We start from the raw sequence: 23,159 nt of genomic DNA on the forward strand, positions 1-23,159 counted from the left end.
GAGTGGAGGGAGAGAGCAGGCTGTCTTATTAGGGGGAGAGTAATTGGGAGTGTGTAGCAGGGCATACATGGGTTTTTGTGTGAGAGACTGACTTGATTTGTAAACTTTCACTTAAAGAACAATAAAAATTATTTTTAAAAAAAGGAGTCTTGGTGGTGCAGTGGTTAAGCGCTCAGCTCTAACCAAAAGGTTGGTGGTTCAAACCCACCAGCCACTCCACTGGAGAAAGCTGTGGCAGTCTGCTTCTGTAAAGATTTACAGTCATGGAAAACCCGTCTACTCTGTCCTATATGGTCGCCATGAGGTTAAATTGACTCAAAGGCAATGGGTTTAGGTTTTTTTTTTAAACAAATGGAAGGACATTCCATGTTTGTGGATTGGACAAATTAATATGGTTAGGATGTCAATACTACCCAAATCAACCTATAAATTCAGTGCAATCCCCATCAAAATCCAACAGCCTTCTTTGCAAAAATGGAAAAGCCAATGCCCAAATTTATATGGAAAGGCAAGGGACACCAAACAGCTAAAGCAATCTTGAAGAAGAATGAAGTAGGAGGACTCGCACTTCCTGATTTCGAAACATACTATAAAGCCACAGTAATTAAAACAGCCTGGTACTGGTATAATAATAGACATATAGACCAATGGAATAGAATTGAGAGTTCAGAAATAAATCCATACATGTATGGTCAACTTTTTTTCAATAAGGGGAATTGATTGGGGAAGGAAGAGTCTCTTCAATAAATGGTGCTGGGAAAACTGGACTTCCACATGCAGAAGAATGAATCAGAATCCCCGCCTCACACCGTACACAAAACCCAAGTCAAAATGGATCAAGGACCTGCATATGAAAACTAAAACCATGAAATTATTAGGAGAAAATATAGGGTTGTGGCTGCAGGACCTAGTTTTAGTGATGGATTTTCAGATATGACAGCAAAAGCACAAGCAGGAAGAGACAAAACAGATAAATGAGACCTCGTAAAAATTAAATACTTTTGTTCATCGAAAAAATTTATCAAAAAAGAGAATTGGGAGAAATATAGGATGAACTATATGCCCTGGGGAAACCCTGGTGGTGAAGTGGTTAAGTGCTATGGCTGCTAACCAAAAGGCTGGCAGTTCAAAGCCACCAGGCACTCCTTGGAAACCCCTATGGGGCAGTTCTGTTCTGGCCCATAGGGCCGCTATGAGTCAGAATCAACTCGACAGCAACGGGTTTGGTTTGGTTTTGGTATATGCCCTGGAGGCACAGTGGTTTAGAGCTCGACTGCTAACCAAAAGGTCAACAGTTCAAATCCACCAGCTGCTCCTTGGAAACCCTATGGGGCAGTTCTACTCTTGTCCTATAGGGTTACTTTGAGTCAATATCGACAGCAACGGGTTTGGTTTTTGGTTTTTATATACCTGATAAGAAGCCCAGGTGGCACAGTGGCTAAGCACTCAGCTGCTAACCAAAAGTCAGTGATTGGGACCCAATAGGCCCTTGGCGGAAGAAAGTTGTGGCAATCTGCTTCCATAAAGATTACAGCCTTGGAAACCCCATGGGGCAGTTCTTTTCTGTCCTATAGGTCATTATGAGTTGGAATTGACTGCAGTGGGTTTGGTTTCTTATATCTGATAAGTATCTAATACACAAAATGTATCTTGGTTTTCCAGGCTGAAACGTCTAAATACACCTATTGAAAATAGAATATATATATATATATATTTAAAACGTCTACAGCTTAACAACAAAAAGACAAACAACTCAGTCAAAAATGGGCAAAGGACTTGAACAGACATTTCAACAAAGAGATATTCAAATGGTCAACCAGCCCATGAAAAGACACACAACATCATTAGCCATTTGTCATCAGGTGCCGTCCAATCAGTTCTGACTCGTGATGAGCCTATGTACAACAGAATGAAACACTGCCCAGTCCTGCCCCATCCTCACAATCATTGCTATGTTTGAGCCCATTGTTGCAGCCCCTGTGTCAATCCATCCCATTGAGGGTCTTTCTCGTTTTGATGACCCTCTGCTTTACCAAGCATGATGTCCTTCTCCAGGGACTGGTCTCTCCCAATAACATGTCCAAAGTACGTGAGCATCGTGGCTGTACTTCTTCCCAGACAGATTTGTTTGTTCTTCTGACAGTCCACGGTATATTCAATATTCTTTGCCAACACTGTAACTCGAATTCCTTAATTCTTCTTCAGACTTCATTATTCATTGTCCAGTTTCACACGCTTATGAAGCAAATGAAAATACCATAGTTTGGGTCAGGTGCAACTTGTCCTCAAGGTGACATCTTTGCTTTTCAACACTTTAAAGAGGACTTTTGCAGCAGATTTACCTAATGCAATATGTTCTTTGATTTCTTGACTGCTGCTTCCATGGGCATTGATTGCGGATCCAAGTAAAATGAAATCCTTGACAACTTCAATCTTTTCTCTGTTTATCATGATGTTGCTTATTGGTCCAGTTGCGAGGATTTTTGTTTTCTTTATGTCGAGGTGTAATCTGTTCTGAAGGCTGTGGTCCTTGATCTTCATCAGTAAGTGCTACAAGTCCTCTTTACTTTCAGCAAGCAAGTTTGTGTCATCTGCACATTGCAGGTTGTCAATGAGTCTTCCTCCAAAACTGATGTCGCATTCTTCTTCATATAGCCCAGCTTCTTGGATTATTTGCTCAGCATACTGACTGAATAGGTATGGTGAAAGGATACAGCCCTGATGCATGCCTTTCCTGACTTTAAACCAGGCAGTAGCCCCTTGTTCTATGTACAGGTTTCTCATGAGCACAATTAAGTGTTCTGGAATTCTCATTCTTCAAAATGTTATCCATAATGTGTTATGATCCACAAGGTCAAATACTTTGCATAGTCAATAAAACACAAGTAAACATCTTTCTGGTATTCTCTGCTTTCAGCCGAGATCCATCTGATATCAGCAATGATATCCCTCATTCCACGTTCTTTTCTGAATCCAGCTTGAATTTCTGGCAGTTCCCTGTCGATGTACTGCTGCAACTGTTTTTGAATCATCTTCAGCAAATTTTTACTTGGGTGTGATATTAATGATATTGTTTGATAAGTTCTGCATTCTGCTGGATCACCTTTATGTGGATGGACACAAATGCCATTAGCCATCGTAGAGGTGCAAATGAAAACCACATTGAGATGCCACCCCGGTCCCATGAGAGTTGCAGCGATTAAAAAAAAAAAAGGAAAACAACAGGTGTTGGCAAGGTTGGGAGAAACTGGAACCACATCCATTTCTGGTGGGAATGTGAAATGATACAGCCACTGTGGAAAATAGTTTGGCAGTTCCTCAAAAAGTTGAATATAGAAGAACTACCATATGACCCAGCAATTCCAATCCAGAAGTGAAAGCCGGAATGCAAACAGACACCTGTACACCCATGTTCACTGCAGCAGTTTTCACAACATCCGAAACGTGGAAGCAACTGAATTGTCCAACAGATAGATGAATAAACAAAATGCAATACATACTTACGATGGAGCATTACTCAGCCATGAAGATAAAGGGAGTCCTGACGCATGCCAAGGCGTGAATGAACATTATGCCAAGTGAAGTAAGTCAGCTACAAAAGGACAGATACTGTATGATCTTACTTATATGAAGTTAGCAAATATATAGAAACTAAAGATTATTAGTAGTTACCAGAGGTGAGAGGGAGGCGAAATTGCTTAGTGGGTGCTGAGTTTATGTTAATGGTAAAATGATTCAGGAAAGGAGAGTAGTAACTGTTGGAAAACATGAAGAATGTAATCAGTGTCACTGAATTATACATGTAGAAATTGTTGAATTGGTGAATGTTCTGCTGTGTATATTTTCAGCACACAAAAAAAAGTGGGAGGAAGCGCTGGGGAGGCTGGAGAGGAGAGAGGAGAGCGGCAAAGTCACACTCATTTTTGGAAAATGGACACTCTAATACCATTGCGAGAAAAAGTGGCAATTTCTCACAAGTTGTGTTAGTAAGCAAACAAAGTCTTGAAGAAAAAAAAAATCACCTAAGAAACATCAGGGCCACCTTATGAAGCTGGGGCAAACGGCAAGCTTGCTAAAGAAGTTCGAATCACATAAATGCTGCCAGTTTAAATTTCTCCTCTTTTTTAATGGACCCGAGAAGATGAGTTCTTTGAGGGCAGGAGCTTTGCCTGACTTGTTGCCACCAAACCTTCAGCACCTACAACAGACCCTGGTATGGAGTAGATTATCAATAAATATTTCTAACCAAGTGACTCTGAAATGTCTTCAGAGACTTCTTCCAAGATCGTTCAATGAAAAGAACTTCCTGATATCAAAAAAAGTCAACAACACAACTAAATTAACCCCCACTAGGTAAGAATAATGTGTTCATATTTATGAAAGTATGTGTGATTACATAGAAGCTATTGTATGTAGAATTATAGAAAAAATCATATCGGAAGAAAATATTTTTATAATTTGGACTTTTTTCTAGGGAAGTAAAAGGTTTTTCTCATCATTGTGTCCACAGCCCCAGCACAGTACATGACACATAAACCAAAAAGAAAAAAAAAAACCAAACCCATTGCCATCAAGTTGATTCTGACTCATAGCAACCCTAAAGGACAGGGTAGAACTGCTCCATAGAGTTTCCAAGGAGTGGCTGGTGGGCCCAAACCGCCAATCTTTTGGTTAGTGGCTGTAGCTCTTAAGCACTGAGCCACCAGGACTCCACATGACACATAGCATGACTCAAAATATTTGTTAAATGAATGAATGAATACATACAGAGAACACATTCTAACGAAAAACCATTCCTACACTTCTCTTTATCTGCTCTAATCTCCAAGAAGAAAAGAGCACACACAAGTTAAGGATTGTCATTGAGCCCCAAGGGACCTCAGAAACCTAGTAGTTCGACTGCTTCAGAGACGGCGAAGAGTTCTATCTATCTATTCAGGACAGAACTGGAAGGCGAATCCAGGTCTCCTGATTCCAAGCATCTTTCACTGTCCCACTTTACAACACCAATTTGAAAAAAAAAAAAAAAAAAAGTGGTAGCATTTATAAAAATTTGGTTGGTCTTGTGAACTTCACTTTTGCAGCTCAAACCTATTTCCCCATATTGCGGAGTTACTCCAGGGTCCCGTATATCTCCTGTAGGAGCAGAATTTGGGATATAGATGTGGAATTCATAAAGGAAGGCACTCTTGGCCCTCGAGTAAGCCTTGTGTGTTTTTCTGTGTGCAGTTTTATTTCCAAAGTATAAGTTGTTTGGCTTCAGTCTTCAACAACCAATGAGGTTATGTTACACAAAAGAACTTGGGGATTTTGTGTTCACTCATGCTGTCCTACCAAGGACCCTGCTGCGACATTCTGCTCATTGCCTTCTCAGATCTACGTGTCCTTCTGCTTCCCTCTCTAGGTTCCAGGGCAGGCAGAGTTGGTCTTGAAGCTCTGTTTGTTCTATCCACCCTCACTGGTCCTCTCTCTGCCCCATTAGGTCCCTTTTGTGGCCTTCCTTTTCTCCCTTAGCCACCTTTCTCCCAGCCCCTAACCCAATCTCATAAGAAATGCGCTCGTAGATCTTCCATTACCACTAGGTTAAATGCCTGAACACACTCCCCATACCCCACCCCATTTGTTTGTGAGAGAAACTGGGAGGGAGCGGTAAGTCTTGCCCAGGGCCCTGCTCAGCTCCCCTAAAGGCAGAGCCTAGGAGACAGCACTTCTAGGATCTTCTCCTGATGGTCTCAGGGCCTGCCTACGGTCCTTTGGGTCCTCTCTGGAGAGAACTGTGAACAAAGCTGGACAAATTCCCAGGAGGGCCTGAGCGAAAGTGAGTAAGTCCTCTGACTTGCCTTCATCTGGTCTTTTCTAGCCCTGGCAATGGAAGCATGAACTCGGAAAACCAAGGCCCTTGAGGCCCACCCTAGATTTGGAAAATGCTAGGATAAGCGCAAGGTCTCCGGGCAGTGCAAATGATTTACACTTGACTGGTTGACAGTGCACAATGAAAAAAACTAACCAAAAGGTTGGTGGTTCAGGCCTGCCCAGCAGTGCTACGTAAGAAAGACCTGGCAATCTGCTTCAGTAAAGATTGCAGCTATGAAAACTTTATTTCCATTCTGTGACACATGGGGTAACCATGAGTCAAAATTGACTCAAGCAAGGGGTTTGGTTTTTTTTAGAATAGGCACAGGGATCTCTCCACAGAAGCGTGGTGGGACGGTGGGGCAGAAGGGGGCACTTACCCCCGGGGCACAAGTTCAAGGGGGGTACAAGTCCAAGGGGGTGACAAATGAGGCGCGAAATGACATTACCTGGTGCCACAAATATGAAGGGCACCTGACTGAGGCAGCCGGACAAGAGGGGGAAGGCGTTTCTGCTCAGCATCCCCTCCATCAACGTCTGTTCATCTTGAAATCGGAGTGGGGGGCGCAATTCAGAGATTGCCCCTGGGCGCTCCTATCCTCGCTATATCCTCGTACCTCCAAACCCCTGGACTAATCCCTGTACAGCATGGGCTTCTTGGCCTCCTGGACCACTCCCCTGCCCATCAGAAAACGGAAACCTTTGCATGTAATACAGCAGTTTGCGTCCTGGCGAGGGTGGAAGACGCTGGGACTGTGTACACAGGCTCCATTCATCAGGCCCCTTCTTTCTCCTTCACAGCCTCCCGGGCTGAGCCCATTGGTCTGCGGCAGAGACGCTGTGTCCGCCTGGAAGAGCGCAAACCCCACGTGGGTGATGAAGCCTGTGACGTGACTGTCCCCACCTCACTGCATCTGAAGACCGGCCCGGCACTGTGTTCTGCTTCCTCAGTCTGGCGCTCTGTGGGCTTGTTGTGACTCAGCCTGCTGGATGGCATATGGTTCCTGCGAAGCCGGTGCCTCCCTGTGCGGCGGCTCATCCCCAACCACCCTGCAGCCCCAGCGGGGGCCACTTCTGCCAGGGTTGCCACTGTGCGTCCTGCAGCTCCAGGCACGCTTGGCCGTTTTACCTGCTCACCCCGGGCTCTCTCCCCTCTCTTCCCAAGTTCACTGTAAGCGCCTTGTTGAGGGAATTCCATTGTCACCCAGCAGAGAAAGCAGCGCTGCTTGTCATGGTGTAAACACAATCTGGAAAGAAAAGGCTGTGTAGTACACTAGTGATGAGCACAGAATTATATTCAGGTTCCACAAAAAAACTATAGTTATTAGGCAAGCTGCTTGGAATGCGTCATTCGGTATAATTGGACTTTCGTAGGAAAGCCTTGAGAAATGTTTTCAAAATACTTCACTCTTCATCAGTCTCAGAATAGGTAAAAGAAATAATTGAAAAGATATTTAAAGCATTAAAACACTTTTCACGGAGTGTGTCCGATAGAGCGGCTGGCTGCAGGCAAAGAAAAGTGAGAAACAATTATCTAGATAAATCAGGAGAATTCGTTTCTGTTTAGAATTTATACTGACACACATCTTACTGGGTCACGGTATTATGCCAAAAAAAAAAAAAAGTTTTTTTTTTTTTTTTGCCACATATAAGGATTTCTTAGAGTCTTACTTTTTATTCTATTAAGCATTCAAACTTTTAAAAAGTTGCATTTACTTTGGCCTTATTGATGACTTACTTACGACTGTCTCTCTATATAAAGCATACTGGTAAGTGGTAACTTTATCAGGCAGTTTTCTTAAAAACGACAACCACTACTTGATTCCCAGCAGATTATTTCACTCAGACAAAAAAGTTAAGTCCCCAAGATTCAGCCTTGTAAAGAAGTCCCTTTGACAACCTTCAAAATGTGTCACAGAGGTTTGGGGTTATTTTTTGGAAAGTGTTGAGTAAGAAAAGAATTTCCAAAGATTTCTTCAACCTGAGAACCTCACCCCCGCACCTTTTTCCTTTCCAATTTTCCCAAAGTGAGAAGAGATGAATGTATGTCTGAACTCGAGAAAAATTCTGCACACACGTGGAGTTGAACGATTACTATAAAAGGGAGCATGGAGAGGGGGTCTTGCCATCTAGGGCTGACACACGTACGGTGTTCTCCATGTTTCCTAAGTAAATGGCCTACACTCTCTACAGAAGATCAGAATTATTGAACTTATGACTGTAATGGCCCATGTATTTATGACATTTTTCACTTTACTTTTCATGTGAAAATTGGTTTAAACAGTATTCATTTGAAAATCTTCAGATTCTGGTTATATTACAAGTAACGAGTTGTACTGGCAAATCACTTTAGACCATTCCTAAGAAAATATTCCTGGACTGTGGCGATTTTCAAAATGCCTGAGCAAATGTGGTACCTGTTATTTGTTTATTTTTTTATTGTGGTAAATACATAGGTAACAAAGCATTTGCCATGTCTTAGTTCTCTAGTGCTGCCATAACAGAAATACAACCAGTGGATGGCTTTAACAAAGAGAAGTTTATTTTCTCACAGTCTAGTAGGTTACAAGACCAAATTCAAGGCGTCAGCTCCAGGGGAAGGCTTTTCCTCTCTGTCGGCTCTGGAGGAAGGTCCTTGACTTCAATCTTCCCCTGGTTGAGGAGCTTCTCAGGCACAGGGAACCTGTGTCCAAAAGACGTACTCCACTCCTGGTGCTGCTTTCTTGGTGGGTGAGGTCCCCAACTCTCTGCTTGCTTCCCTTTCCTTTTATCTCTTGAGAGATAAAAGGTGGTGCAGGCAACAGCCCAGGGAAACTCCTTTTACACTGGATCAGGAAGGTGACCTGAGTGAGGGTGGTGTTAGAATCCCACCCTAATCCTCTCAACATAAAATTACAATCACAAAATGGAGGACAACCACACAATACTGGGAATCATGGCCTAACCAAGTTGACACATATTTTTTGGGGGACACAATTAGATCCATGACATGCCGTTTCGACAATCTTCACATGTATAGTTCAGTGACATTACGTTCACCCTGCCGTTCAGCCATTGTCCTAGCCATTCCCTAATCTTTCCATCACCCTTAGCAGAAGCTCCGGGTCTCCAAGCTTTGAGTCCTCCTTTCTCCCTCCCTCCCTGGTAACACTAATAATCTTTGGTCTCCATACACTTGCCTGTTCTAGGTATTTCATATAAGTGGGATCATACAAGATTTGTCCTTTTGTGACTGACTTATTTCACTCAGTACAATGTTTTCAAGGTTCATTCATGTTGTAGCATTATCAGGTGGTTCCTGTTGTCAAAATAAACACTTCTCTGGGTACAGATAATGGAATGGTTAAATATTAAATAAAGAGTTAACTTTTAGGATTTACGCTAAAGCTTTTCTTTGGAATTCTGACCATATCTCTGAAATATACTTTAAGAAAACTTTGAAGTTTCTAGTTTAGCCAAGCTAGATTAAAGCTTCTTTTCTTTTTTGACAGCATTACATCTACATGCTCCAGTCCTTCCAGTGGATATTATTTCTCTTTCTTTTCGTTCCCCCAATATTCCAGAATTTACATCCAGATGGAAAGGAATGAGATCTAAAAGAGTTTATTCTCTCTAGGAAACTTCTTCATACTTCATATGTTTGTTTCCTATCAGGGTATCCTTGTATTCTTTTAAATGACCTAAACTTTCTGTGCTTTAAAGTTTTCTTCTCAACAGGGTTTTGAACAAGTTCATTCCGGTTCGAACCCCTGCTGAGAATTTGCATGTCTAACAAGTTCCCAAGAAGTCATACATAAGAATCACCTGGGGTTCTTGTTAAAATACAGATTTTGATTAGGTTTATCTGGGAAGGAAATGCAAATTCCCAGCAGGGAACTTGTCAGACAGGCAAATTCTCAGCCGGGGTTTGAACAGGAATGAACTGGTCTGAAACCCTGCTTTCAAATTACCATAGCCTTCAGTCTGAATTCGGTTCCCGCATCTTAAAACAGCAATAACATTTGTTGTGAAAACTAAACGAATGAATATCACACAGACAGCACTTCGGAAGAGTTCAATAAATGCCAGTCCTTACTATCTTGTTGTTTTTGTTATTATCTTCACTCTCTGTTCTACTGGCCTTATAACCTACAGGCTCTGTTTTGATTCTGACATTCCTGGTAAGTATGTAGAAATCAGCTTGAAATGGTTTAAATGTAGTACCACCTGAAGGCAGGGTGAGGTACTGAGATTTTTCTACTACTGTGTTTATGATGCTAATTTGATCTCTTCAGAGGAATTTCTTCTGCTCTAGAAATAAATTTCAAAACTTTTCCCAGGAGTAAAGAATTACAAAATACAGAGTACCCAAAAATAACATACTCTTGTACGAGCCCAGTACAAACTTCAGTATACCATGCTCGGAACGTTATCCTGGGGAGGCCTTCACTGTACGAATTCGTACCCCACCAGACACCAGAGTAGCGTGATCTAGTGCCTTGTTACTCAAAGCGTGGTCCATGTCTGGGAGTTTGCTAGAAATGGAGGATTTCAGGCCCTACCTCGGACCTAAGGAATCCGGGTAGCACAAACGTTTAAGTGCTCCGCTGCTAATTGATAGGTTGGCAGTTTGAAGCGACCCAGCAGCTCCACGGTGGGAGAAAGACCTGGCAATCTGCTTCTGTAAAGATTACAGCTGCCAAGAAAACCCTATGGGGCAGTTCTACTCTGTTCACATGGGGTCACTACCAGTCCAGATCGACTTGATGGCACTTACCAACAACTTCAGACCTGCTGAATTAGAATCTGCATTTCTGTAGGATCCCCAGGTGATTCGTATATAAAGTTTGAGACGCTCTCATCTATCTAGTTGATATTTAGCTCAGCTGACTGAAAGGTTGGTGGTCCAAACCCACCAGCTACTCTGTGGGAGAAAGATGTGGCAGTCTGATTCCGTAAAGATTACAGACTTGGAAACCCTATGGGGCAGTTCTACTCTGTCCTACAGGGTCGCTACGAGTTGGAATCGCCTCGAAGGCAACAAGTTTGATTTGGTTTAGTTTAATGGGCCTGGATACCTTCAAACATTTTATAAATAGATCAGGGTTTCGGAGCCTCTGCACTACTGGTATTTTGGGCCGAGTAACTTTTTGTTGTGGGGGGCTGTCCTGTGCATTGTACGATATGTATGCAGCAGCATCCTGGCTTCTGCCCACTAGATGCCAGTGGCACCCTCACCCATACGCAAGCTGTGGCAACCAAAGAAGTCTCCAAGTTAGCCATTATTATACTTATTTTTACCTTCATCTTCTGATCTACCTGGACTATAATGTGCTGTTTGATTCTGACATTGGCTAACAATGTTAGTGGTTTGTGAGAAAACGTTCGATGGATAAATTTCTCCTGGGGGGGCAAAATTCCCGTGATTCTGAACCACTGAAATAAATCCACTAACTTCGCTTGGCTCTTCATTTCTTCTGAAGTCAGACTACGTGATAGAACAGTTGTTATTGTTGTTAGACTGTATTATCAGTTTATTATTTGAGACTAAGCCTGTGAAACGTAATTCTGATAGGAGATGATCAAAATTTGATAATCTATCCTACTCCTGTTTGCTTCTAACGCTTTCAGCTAATGGCAATGCCTGCCTTCCTGCTGGCAGCAGAGGGCTAGAGAGCCCGGCAGGCAGTGAGGTACAAGGCAGAGCCGGACAGACCTACTGTGGCGAGAATTAACGGAAGTGCAGCAGCCCTGTGGAGCCCTGGTGGTGCAGTGACCAAAAGGTCAGCAGTTTGAATCCATCAGGTCCTCCTCGGAAACCTCATGGGGGCAGTTCTACTCCGTCCTGTAGGGTCACCATGAGTTGAAATCGACTTGAGGGCAATGATTTGTTTCTTCATTTGTTTGTTTGGAATGGGCCTATGGAGTGGGATCTAACAGCTTTTCTCCTTTTGCTCAGAGTCACAGAATATCAAATCTGGTAGCATCTCATCATCAACATTAATTTCCAGGACTTCATCTTATTGCAAAACTTAAAACATTAACTCATGACATCAACAAATATTTATTAAGCATCACTAAGAACTTGGTGGCCAGCTAAGGTGGCACAGTGGTTAAGAACTTGGCTACTGTCTTGGTCACCTAGTGCTGCTATAACAGAAATGCCGCAAGTGGGTGGCTTTAACAAAAAGAAATTTATTTCCTCAAAGTAAGGTAGGCTTAAAGTTCAAATTCAGGGCGTCGGCTCCAGGGGAAGACTTTCTCTCTGTTGGCTCCGGAGCAAGATTCCTTGTCCTCAAACTCCCCCTGGTCGAGGAGCTTCTCAGGCGCTGGGACCCTGGGTCCAAAGGACAAGCTCTGCTCCTGGGGCTGCTTTCTTGGTGGCATGAGGTCCCCCCTCTTTGTATGCTTCCTTTTCCTTTTGTATCTTGAGAGAGAAAAAGTGGTGCAGGCCACACCCCAGGGAAACTCCCTTTACATTGGATCAGGGAGGTGACCTGAGTAAAGGTGGTGTTACAATCCCACCCTAATCCTCTCAACATAAAATTACAATCACAAAATGGAGGAAAACCATACAATACTGGGCATCATGGCCTAACCCAGTTGACACATATTTTTGGGGGTACACAATTGAATCCATCCATGACAGCTGCTAACCAAAAGGTCGGCAGTTCGAATCCACCAGCTGCTTCTTGGAAACCCTATGGGATAATTCTACTCTGTCCTATAGAGTCACTTTTGAGTCAGAATCAACTTGACAGCAACAGGTTTTTTCTTGGAAACCCTGGTGGTGTAGTGGGTAAGAGCTATGGCTCCTAACCAAAAGGTTGGTAGTTCGAATCCACCAGGCACTCCTTGGAAATTCTATGGGGCAGTTCTACTCTGTCCTATAGGGTTGCTATGAGTCAGAATTGACTTAACAGCAACGTTTTTTTTTTTTTTTTTTTTCGGTTTAAGTACTTGGCTCAAAGTCCCTACCTTTGATGTGGTCTGATGGGGCGTTGAGATCCTAATTCTACCCCATCCCCCAACCTGTTCCTTCTGCAGACATCCCCCATCTCAGAACATCGTTACTTCACCCTTCCCATCACTAGGGCTGAAATTCATGGAGTCCTCCCTATACCGTCTTTCTCATACATCCCACTCCAATCCTTTAGAAAGTCCTTTCGACTCCACCTTCAAAATATATGCAGAATCTGAACAGTTCCGTGGCTACCACCCTGGTTGATGCCATAACCAATTCCTGGATTGTTTCAGGGTCTCCTAACAGGTCCCCTTTTTTTTTACCCTTGCTCCCCCAGGCTATTCCCATTGCAGCAGCCAGAGTGACCTTGTTAAAAATTCAGTCAGGTCAAGTCATGTCTATATTCAAACACTTTGGTGGCTCTCCATGTGAAAGGAAAATCGAAGTGCTCACAATGGCCTACAAAAGGGCCTTCAATCGTCTGCCCCCATCTCACCTCCTTACTGCTCACACTTCATCTCCCACCTGCTCAGTCAACTCTGACCACAGCTTTGGCCTCCTTGATCATCCTTAACCCACAGTAGTGCACAGGTAAACGTTTCATGACCGGCTCTCAGGAGAAAAAGTTCCAATTTTTAGCTGACCCCCCTGGTGGTGAAGCTAACCAAATGGTCAGTAGTTGGAATCCACCAGCTACTCCTTGGAAACCCTATGGGGCAGTTCTACCCTGTCCTGTAGACTCGACGGCAACGGGTGTTCCACGGTGTAAATACTTTAGGCTACCGATGTGACGTCACAAATCGTGGAGCTGTGAAGAACTGCTCAGTAGCACACGGTGACGCACTATTTCCATCACGCAGACGCCATCACACATTGCCGCGGAGCTGATTCCAACTCGCAGTGACCCCGGAGGACAGATACAGCAGAAGTGAGCAACCTCAAGAGCGCAGGCGACGGGAAAACGTAACAGCTAATTAGGAAGTAGTGAATTTTGAGTATTTTTAAATTTTGTGTTTAATATCATTTATTTAATTGTATAAGTTAGTATAATTTAGCTTTATAACAACGATTGTGTTTAACAACCAGCTTGGAGAATTCCTGAAAATTTTAACAATTGGCTCCCAGGAGCCAGTAAGAGCTGGCTACAGTACATGTTTTGCCTCAGGGCCTTTTAACTTGTTTTTCCATTTGCTGGAAAAGTTCTCCCAAATAATTGCAAGGACTATTTCTCTCATCTCCTTTTCTCAAATGTCACCTTCTAGGGGATGCCTTCCCTAGCCACCCTATCTGAAACTGCAAACCGCCCCTGCCCCCCCCAACAGACACACTCCCTAAAAGGTCAAATTAAAATGCAAACATTGCTCACTTGAGTCATCAGATTCTGGTGTGACCTTAACAAATGGTATGTGCTGTATGCTGCCTCATTCTAATCTTAGCACTTACCACCATACGACACACTATTTCTCTAACTTATTTAGTTATTATGTCCTCCATTAGGCTAAAAGCTCAACGCAAACAAGGAATTTTTGTAGTTTTGTTTGAATCTTCAGCACCTAGAACAATGACTGGCAGACAGTGGGCTCTCAACGTAGTAATTGTTGAATGAATGGGTGAGCATCATCTCTTTTCCTTTCCTGTTTTACTTCTTTTTCCATTTCTCGTTTTTTTTTTTTTAGTACATAACGGGCTATCCCACACATATGCCAACACACCGCTACCAACTTTAGCTTCCTTACTTTTTACTTCTTATTTATGTAAACCTATAACCCCGGCTCATTTTTATTTTTAGCTTTGGCAAAAGCAGCTCTGTGACTTTCCTTGCCCTGAGAATGGTCCCGATTAAAAGGTACTTCATCTTTCACTTTGTAAGAAACTCTGGGACCTATTGTTGAATGTCACCTCATAGAAGGGTATGAATTTCTCAGACTATCAAACTATAAGTTCCAGGTTTTGCAGCCTTGCCAGATACTTGTTGGCTGTGTTCTCAAGAAGGCAGTGACTCACTTTCAGACAATTGCTGATTTTGTTCCTGGTTGACTTGAGGTTGGTAGAACTATCAGGTGGATAGTTCACTGAGGTCCTGGTGACAGAGACAGTAACGCACCATTTTCCGTAAACGTTCTCAACTCTGTCAATTGAGCTTAGTAAGAATAAGGCTGTGATATGGAGTACGCCTCCCTGGTCAATTTTTTCTTGAAAAGAGTATCTCTTCCCTCCCACTCCCGGGGCCGCCCCACCCCACTTCAGCATCCTTCACAGTTATCCAAGTTAGACTGGGAATATTTTTGAAATCTAAGGATGTGCTGTGATGTACTGTTTTATGATGTCTTTTTAAAGCAAATAAAACAACAATTTTCTCATTAGATATTTATAAAAAACATTTTGTCCAGTACTTCCCTTTAAGCCTCACTAAGTACAAACACGTCCCCTAGCTTATTGGAAGAAAAAGCCTGAGGAATTGTGAGTTTGAGATCAAGTCATGAATATGCACAGTGAATTAGACGATGCATGGTGTTTGCTCAGTCCAAGTGCTTGTTCTATGGTTTGTGGAAAGAAATGCGTGTTAGAAGGCCACTGCTGTATCTCTGAGAGCAAAGTGGTATTAATTTTCTTAAAAACAACGAAAAGACCAATTCTGTCATTAGAATAACAGATTTAATGTACATATTTATCTTATTTTTTTCCTACATTATATGGGCATTTAATGTTATCATTTGTGGATTCTTTGAGGTGCTCACAGTCAGTAGAGATTGTCTTCAGAACCAAAAGGTCAAATTAAAATGCAAAGATTGCTCATTTGCATCATCAGACTCTATGATGTGACCTTAAAGAGTGTTCTTGTAGGTATGTGTCATAATTTAATCATCTATCATATGGGAGGAAACCCTGGTGGCGCAGTGGTTAGGTGCTATGGCTGCTAACTAAAAGGTCAGCAGTTTGGATCCACCAGGCGGTCCTTGGAAACTCTACAGGGCAGTTCCACTCTGTCCTAAAGGGTCGCTATGAGTCAAAATTGACTCAATGGCAATGAGTTTGGTTTTGAGTTTGTATCATATGGGAATAACAAATACTGATGGCTTTTATAGGAAATAAACATATTGTTCACATATTGACTTAGGTATGTAATTTGCTACAATCTTTTCAGGGGACACCCTGACAGTACCTATCACAATAACAGATACACATACCCTTCAACACAGTAATTCCACTTTTGGGCTTTAACCTAGAGATAAAGTCACATTTAGGCCAAAAGATAAATGTGCAAGGACATTCACTGGAGCATTATCTGCAAGAGGGAAAACCAGGAACAGCCTACTGTCCTCAGTAGGGATACGGCTGAATCATTTATGGTACTGAAATCACGGGGAAGACTAAGGAGCTGTTAACAAGGATGTGGTGGATTTATACATTCTCACCTGTTAAGTAAGAATCAAGCTGCTGAACGATACGTGTGGTATGTCATACATGTTGAACAAAACACAAAAGAAATACGTTCGTAAGTGCATAAAAAAAATCTCGAAGTATACACATCATCCGGGAGATGATGGTTATCTCTAGGCAGAAAGGGGGGGGTTAGTATGTGAAGGAAGACTCCCACTTTTTACTGTAGATATTTCTGTATTGTTTGAATTGTTAAACATGACCAGGTATTTTTTTTTTTTTTAATTTTTAAAATAGTAATGAATAACAAGTGGTGAAAAAGGAATTTGTGGACTTCTCTTATTTCTGATGAATGTTATTTTGTGAAACAATGTTAACTAGTAGAAAGACCAAAAACATGGGTTCTAATATTGACTCAATCACTGTGGGTGGTATGTTTATGGGAATAAAGAGAGAGGAGAGAAACTAAGAGCTACATATACAGTAACCATCTCATATCTCATCAGGCTGTGGTGAGAATTCAGTGAAATATTGTACCAAAAAGTCTTACAGCTTGGTGGACTCCAAGCAGACATTAGAGTTTACTTACATTTTCTTATCCATATTCCACTCCAGGGTTTGAAATCCGTTCAATTCTAGCAAATAAAGGTAATAAGACAGTATTAGACAAATAATATCATACCTCGTGTTCTGATTTTGATCCTGAAAATACCGTGATGAAAGGTAATCATCTGTCCGTCACTCCTTTTTGCAGTTGTTAATGAGATAAATTTATAATGAATACTCCATCTTCTGCAGAGAACTCTCTGGCTAACTCTAAGCAAAATAGACAGGCCAAATATTTATACCTCATTCACTACAATCAGACAGATATGATCCTTTCAGGGGTGTGATTTAAAGATGGGATAAAAAGAGCCAAAGGAGGGGACAGCAGACTATTTTAACTTTACAAAATGCTTTATGGTTTACACTGCTCCTTCAGAAATATTATCCCATTAGATTCTTAACCCCAGTCTTCTGAGGTGGGCCTGGGCCACATCAGCCTCATTAAAAGCGTAAGAAGAAAACTGAGGCCCAAAGAGGTGAAGTTATTTATCCAAGCTCACATTCTGAGCAAAGCCAGGTCTCACTCCTCACTATTTTTATTCCTACTACATGGCTATCCAGAAAGTCAGTACCAGTGGCCTGGGGGGAAAAAATCTTAAAAAAAAAAAAAAAGAGGAGAGCCCTCATTTTCCTGTTAATACAACCTAAGTATCACAAGTGATTAGTGTATAACATCTTGTATGTCATTGCTGTTGTTAGGTGCTGTCACTTCCCACCCATACCAACCCTGTGTACAACAGAAAGAAACACTGCCCGGTCTTGCACCATCCTCACCACGGTTTGCTATGTTTGAGTCAACTGTTGCAGCCACTGTGTCAATCGTCTCGTTAAGGGTCTTCCTTTTTGCTGACCCTCTACTTTACCAAGTATGATGTCCTTCTCCAGAGACTGGTTCCTGCCGGTAACATGTCCAAAGCACTAAGATGAAGTTTTGCCATCTTTGATTCCAAGGAGCACTCTGGCTGTGCTTTTTCCAAGACAGATTTGTTCATTCTTCTGGCACCCCATGGTATATCCAATATTCTCTGCCAACACCATAATTCAAAGACATCAGTTCTTCTTCAGTCTTCCTTATTCATTGTCCAGCTCTCACATGCATATGAGGCACCTGAAAACGCTATGGCTTGGGTCAGGCACACCTTAGTCCTCAAAGTAATACCTTTGCTTTTTAACACTTTAAAGAGGTCGTCTGCCACAGACTTGCACAATATACATCATTTGATTTCTTGACTGCTCCTTCCATGGAAGTTGATTGTGGATCCAAGTAAAATGAAATCCTTTGCAACTTCAGTCTTTTCTCCGTTCAGCATGATGTTGATTATTGGTCCAGTTGTGAGGGTTTTCGTTTTACGTTGAGGTGTAATCCATACTGAAAGCTGTAGTCTTAGACCATATAAATGATATAAAAAAAATTTTTTTTATCATGTATTATACATATTTAATACTATCGTTAAGCAACGAACAAAAATCCTAGGTCTGAAAGTCACCCACTGTCATTTTCGTAAATCTAAGTCTTGGGTTGTTACCGGGCTTCTTTACTGGCTGGGGAGAGTTATTCTTCAGCGGTGCTTCGGTGTCAGCTATCGTCCATCCTGAGAGCTGCTGAAGAAAACTGCGTTGATTTAATAAGCCATTTATCAACCTCTTGTTGGCAGAATGGGCCTAGTAAGTTTTGGTGGGCTGCTGTTTCTTAAGCATAGCAATCGGTAAAGCTGATTTGGAGGGCACTTGGGGACAAACGACAGGCAACCATGTAAATTGTTACAGGCAACCATGTAAAAGAACATATACCTGTGACTTTCACAGAAAATACTATTTGATGATGACGTACGTAAAGGGCAGCTAAGCTGAAAAGAAAACCGAGAGTGGGGGCAGCCCAAGGGCACCAGGTGGGAGGCGGTTGGCGTGCAAGCTTACCCAGCAAAAATACTCGTGGTTAAAGCAATTACAAGGGTTACAGGGTTTAGTTCTTAGGATCACCCAAATGGCAGCCCAGGGAGGCACAAGTAAGATTTTAAAGAGATTCCTGCGCAGGAGCCGCTCGGCCATCTCCTCCCGGGCTCTGATCACGAGGCGCAGGGAGAGCACGCCCCAGCCTCTCCCAGCTACTCTCACCCCCAGACTCAGGCCTCTAAGGCGAACTGGAGGGGCTCGGGGCCACGACAGGTCTTCCCGCTACCACCCCGTCCTCGACTAGGAAACCGCCGGGGGTGCCCTCCCTTTTCGGGGCGCAGCCCCCACCCGAGGCCCCCGCAGCTTGGCGGGAGCAGCCGGGGGCGGGCCAGCGCGCCGGGAAAGCAGAGCGAAGCCGCCGCGCGCCGCGCTCAAACTCGCGCCGCCACCAGCTCCGGAGCGGCGCCCCACCCTCTCCGTCACCAAAGGCGCCCAGCCAATGAGCGAGCCGGAAAGGCTGAGCCTGCGGGCTACGCACGGGGAGGGGGAGCGGCGGGAGGGGGAAGGGAAGTGGGGGCGGGCTGCGCTTGATTGACAGCTCGCTGGAGCCAATCCTCCACGCGGCTTGTCTTGGTTCTCTACTCGGCTCAGCTCTTCGCCCCACCTCCCTCTCCTGCGGCCCCCCCCGCTCCCTTTCGACCCCCCCACTTCCCCTCCCCCACTCTGCGGGCAAATCGCGCTGGAAAGAGGCGGGGGCCGAAGCGGCGGGCTCGTGTGGAGGCTTGAGGCGGGACTGACGGCTGCACCGGCCAATCGGAGCTAGGCTGATGGCGCGGCTGTGGCGGGAGCCGGCCAATGGGCGGGCGGGCTGGGGGCGGAGGCCCAGGTTCCAAACGCTCCGCGGCGCCATGGGCTGAAAACTCAACCGAGATGGAATCTCCCAGTCTGAACCGGTTGAAACCGGTTCCGAGTTTGAGGCACTAGGAGGAGGGGGAGAAGCGGCTGCAGCGGCCGCGGCAGGAGCAGCGGGAGCTACAGCATCAGCAAGAGCCACAGTAGCGACAGCGCGGCGGCCGTGCCTGCTCCGTCCTCGCTGCCGCAGTCCGTGCCGCCGCCCGGAGGGGAGGGGGGCCCCGGTCGCTGAGGAGAAGGGGGGAAAGTTTAGGCGAGCCTCGGCGGGGGCCCGCGCCGGAGCCGCGTGAGGGAGCCGCGCTTCGGCAGGGGGAGTCGGACTGCACCTGGCAGCGGAGCGTCCCCCGCCGTGTGGACTCTGCGCCCTCCTGCCGCCGCCCGGGCTGCGGGGTCCCCGGGGCTGAATCTGTGGGACTCGACCGCTCCCCTCCCCCTCCCGACTCCCCGCGGGCGGGAGCGCCGACTCCACAGACTAATTCCCTTCTTTTTGGGGGGCGGGTGGGTGTGTGTGGGGGGAGGTGTCCCGGAATTGTAAATATTATTGAGCCTTTTTTTCGCCCTTTTCCCCGTTTTTTCGGTTTCCCTTTTTAAGGTGGGAACACTGTGAATCCCACCTCGGCCCCTCTCCCCTCCCGCCTCCCCTGCCCTCGCCCCGACAAGGAAGGAAGCAGCAGTTGGTTCGCTCCCTGGGTAAGTCGGCCGGCGGGGCGGCGGGCGGGCGGCGGCGGGCGGCGGGCCGGGGCCGAGCGGAGCCGCGATGAATGGAGGCGGCGGGGCGGCCGCGTGTGCGGCGGCGGGGAGCCCGGGAGGGGAGCCCGGGAGGGCACGGCCGCCCCGGCCCCGCGGGCTGCGCGAAGTTGGGGGACTGCGGGAGGACCTCCGTAGGCTCTGAGGCGTGGAAGTTTCCAGAAACATGTAGTGCAGCAGCCCTGAAGCGTCCGCCCGCGTCACGTGGCCCTCGGCGGAGGCTCGGGATCGGGAGGGACGGAGGGAGGGGCTGCGAGTCCCGCTTCTCCTGGCGGAAACTCGGCGGCTTTGTGGCTCTGCGGAGCGGCCGAGGGCGGCTTCGGGGCCGGGCCGCGGCGTCCCTCGTGGGGCGCGGCGTCCCTCGTGGGGCCGCAGCCTCGCGCGCCCGCTTCAGGGCCGGCGGGGTACCATGGGGGATGCCCTGCTTCTGCTCCCTTCCAGCAGCCGAGTGTGGGGTGGCGGGAGGGGGGAAGTGGTGTGGGGAGGAGGCCTCAGGCTGGGCCCGGCCCTGCTGCCCTCCCGCCGAGGCCGTGCTGCGGAGGGCCCGGGGGGCCTGAGGCGGGAGGCTGGGGGCCCGGGGGTCCGCAGACCTCAGCGCCGGGCGGGCCCTTTGGGCACCTCGCTCTTCGGCCCCGTGTGGGCTTGTCACTGCCGCCGTGACGGTGTTCGGGGTCTGGGGCGGGAGCTGGCGGCGAGCTGCCCCTGTGGAGCCTGAGGTGGCGGTGGAGGCATTTTGGCAGTCACTCGTGGAGTCACAGCTATGTCGGCTGATCCCTGCGACGTGCCATCTATGCCATCTAGTGAGTGGATCTTAGGGTCGCGGCGCCCCAGGAGAGGAGAGAGCGTCTGGGGTGTCTGTCCTTAGGCTCTTGCTCTTGGCTGGCTGCGGGATCGTGTATCCTGAGAGCGGGGCGCCGCTCTCAGTGGAAGAGTGTTTGGGGAGCCGGTGGACTTGGGGGACGGAGTGCCTGGCATTTCTGTCCTCCGACGGCTCGGGAGTAGGCAGGTCGCTGGGAGGACCCCGCCGGCTGAGGGCGGCAGCTGCCCGCTGTGAACACGGGTCTTCTCAACCTGCTTGTCCGCCCGGGGGCGCGGGGGACTCCTCGGGGACGGGAACCTTGGGAGGAGTCGCTTCATTCCTGTAAAAATACCACAGGTAGAGCTGCATAGAAAAGTAAAAGTTTGGTTTTCAGCCCCCCCCCCCCAAATTAGAAAATTTATCATGTGTAGAGTTTGGTACTTTCTGGGCAGTGCTTTCAGGTCTCGATTTTTAAGATATTTCTGACCTAAAGTGGGGGAAAATTTACGCATTTCTTTGTGTAGTGTTCTGTTTTTTTATGTTACGTGTTGAGTTTTAAGACTTTTTTTGGGTATGACAGGTATTTTGCTGTTTCAGAATTGTGTGTGATACCTGTTATAAAAAAATATGATGTCCCGTCAGTTTTAGTTGTCAATAATGGGCCAGAAGACTTCAGAAGAATAAAAATGTCTTGGAACTCTTAATATCTCGATGTTTACATTATGTCTGACTTAAATGACTTCATATTTTAGACTAATAGTTGTTGTAATTGAAATTGCTGTTATTGTTGTTAAACGTTTTTTGAACTACTGTGAAAGAGCCTTAGAAATCACACCTTTCCCCCTGTCAAACTAGTTTGTCTAAATATAATGCCATCAAATTATCCACTGTCTCCTGATAATGGAAGGTTCCTAAGAGGGGAAGAAGTGGAAGTGGCCATCCGCCCTGGTTGGTTGTAAATACCGTAAACCAGGGGTTCTTAACCTGGAGTTTTATGGATGATTTCGAAGTGTTCTGAATCCTCTAATTTTATACAAAATTGTGAGGTTTTTTTTTTTTTTTAATTGGGCAAGAACTATAGTGTTCTCTGATTCTAAGGCATCTTGACCCAAAAAAGGCTATGGAGTTGAAGGGCATTAAGTTTGAAGAAAGCAAGCTAAGATGTTCTATAACACTGAGCAACCAAAATGTGCCTGAGTTCCAGCATGGTGGAGTAGAATTCTCTTAAAAGGGTAATGTTGCGAATAAACCAGTAGGTTTTAGCCAGTGCGTTTATTAGAGGCCAAGTAATGATGTCTTTGTTACGGTATGGTTTGTTTTCATTTGGAAAATACATAGTTGGTGAACTGAATACCTGGACGTTTTCTCAAATCTCACTTGGCCACAAAGTTTTCTTTTTCCTAAACCATGTATTCAAGGATTTTATATACTTGTAGTATAATTTTAACCTTTAAATTTGTGTAGTCTTTAACACTGGAGAAGTTGAATGGGCCCTAATAGCAATTCTGCAATTGTGTAGTAGCTAAGTAATTTCAGCTTTTGTTGCTTTTAATTTCTCGGTAGTTTTATAGTAATTAAAGTCTGTATAAAATATTTGTAAGAACGTGGTTGAAGTAAAATAACTTTAGTAGAAAGTTTTTGATTGATCAAGTCAGAACTTCATGGGGTAGCGTCAATTTTTTTGTTTGTTTTTGTTTTTTTTCCAGTAATCTATGCCAGCAATTATGACAATGTTAGCAGACCATGCAGCTCGTCAGCTGCTCGATTTCAGCCAAAAATTGGATATCAACCTTTTAGACAATGTGGTGAATTGCTTATACCATGGAGAAGGAGCCCAGGTAAAGTAGCTGACCAAAACTTTATAACATTACTCCAATGTCAGAGTGTTGCTGGATTTAGAATAAAATTTAAATTATCTTTTTAAAGGGTATTCCATAGTTTGTTAATCTTGGCATTATGTATTAACTGTAATGAGAGTTGGTCTGGAGGAAGAAAGGGCACAAAGTTTTGACACGGTTGGAGTGG

The 23,159-nt window shown here is 45.1% G+C and overlaps 1 protein-coding gene and 1 long non-coding RNA gene across 3 annotated transcripts in view; one reads left to right on the forward strand and one right to left on the reverse strand.

Annotated features, from left to right (window-relative positions):
- Positions 1-12,055: 12,055 nt before the first annotated feature.
- On the reverse strand, positions 12,056-18,197 carry LOC126068031 (uncharacterized). Its single transcript, XR_007515525.1, has 3 exons — positions 17,558-18,197; positions 16,767-16,812; positions 12,056-13,766 (listed from the first exon to the last, which is right to left on the reverse strand). It is a non-coding gene; the product is annotated as an uncharacterized LOC126068031 (long non-coding RNA).
- A 1,354-nt stretch (positions 18,198-19,551) lies between these two features.
- XPO1 (exportin 1) overlaps positions 19,552-23,159 on the forward strand; it is a 43,382-nt gene continuing 39,774 nt past the window's right edge. Inside the window, exons 1-2 of one of the 2 annotated variants that reach the window (XM_049870241.1) lie at positions 19,552-20,278; positions 22,841-22,972. In XM_049870241.1, coding sequence (XP_049726198.1) covers positions 22,847-22,972 — 126 coding nt within the window. In that variant the 5' untranslated portion in view covers positions 19,552-20,278; positions 22,841-22,846. Of the gene's footprint in view, positions 20,279-20,912; positions 21,136-22,840; positions 22,973-23,159 lie in introns of those variants that run through there. The other variant, XM_049870242.1, reaches the window with a different exon arrangement.

The sequence above is a fragment of the Elephas maximus genome, chromosome 26 (assembly GCF_024166365.1).
Source record: "Elephas maximus indicus isolate mEleMax1 chromosome 26, mEleMax1 primary haplotype, whole genome shotgun sequence".
Taxonomy (NCBI): domain Eukaryota; kingdom Metazoa; phylum Chordata; class Mammalia; order Proboscidea; family Elephantidae; genus Elephas; species Elephas maximus.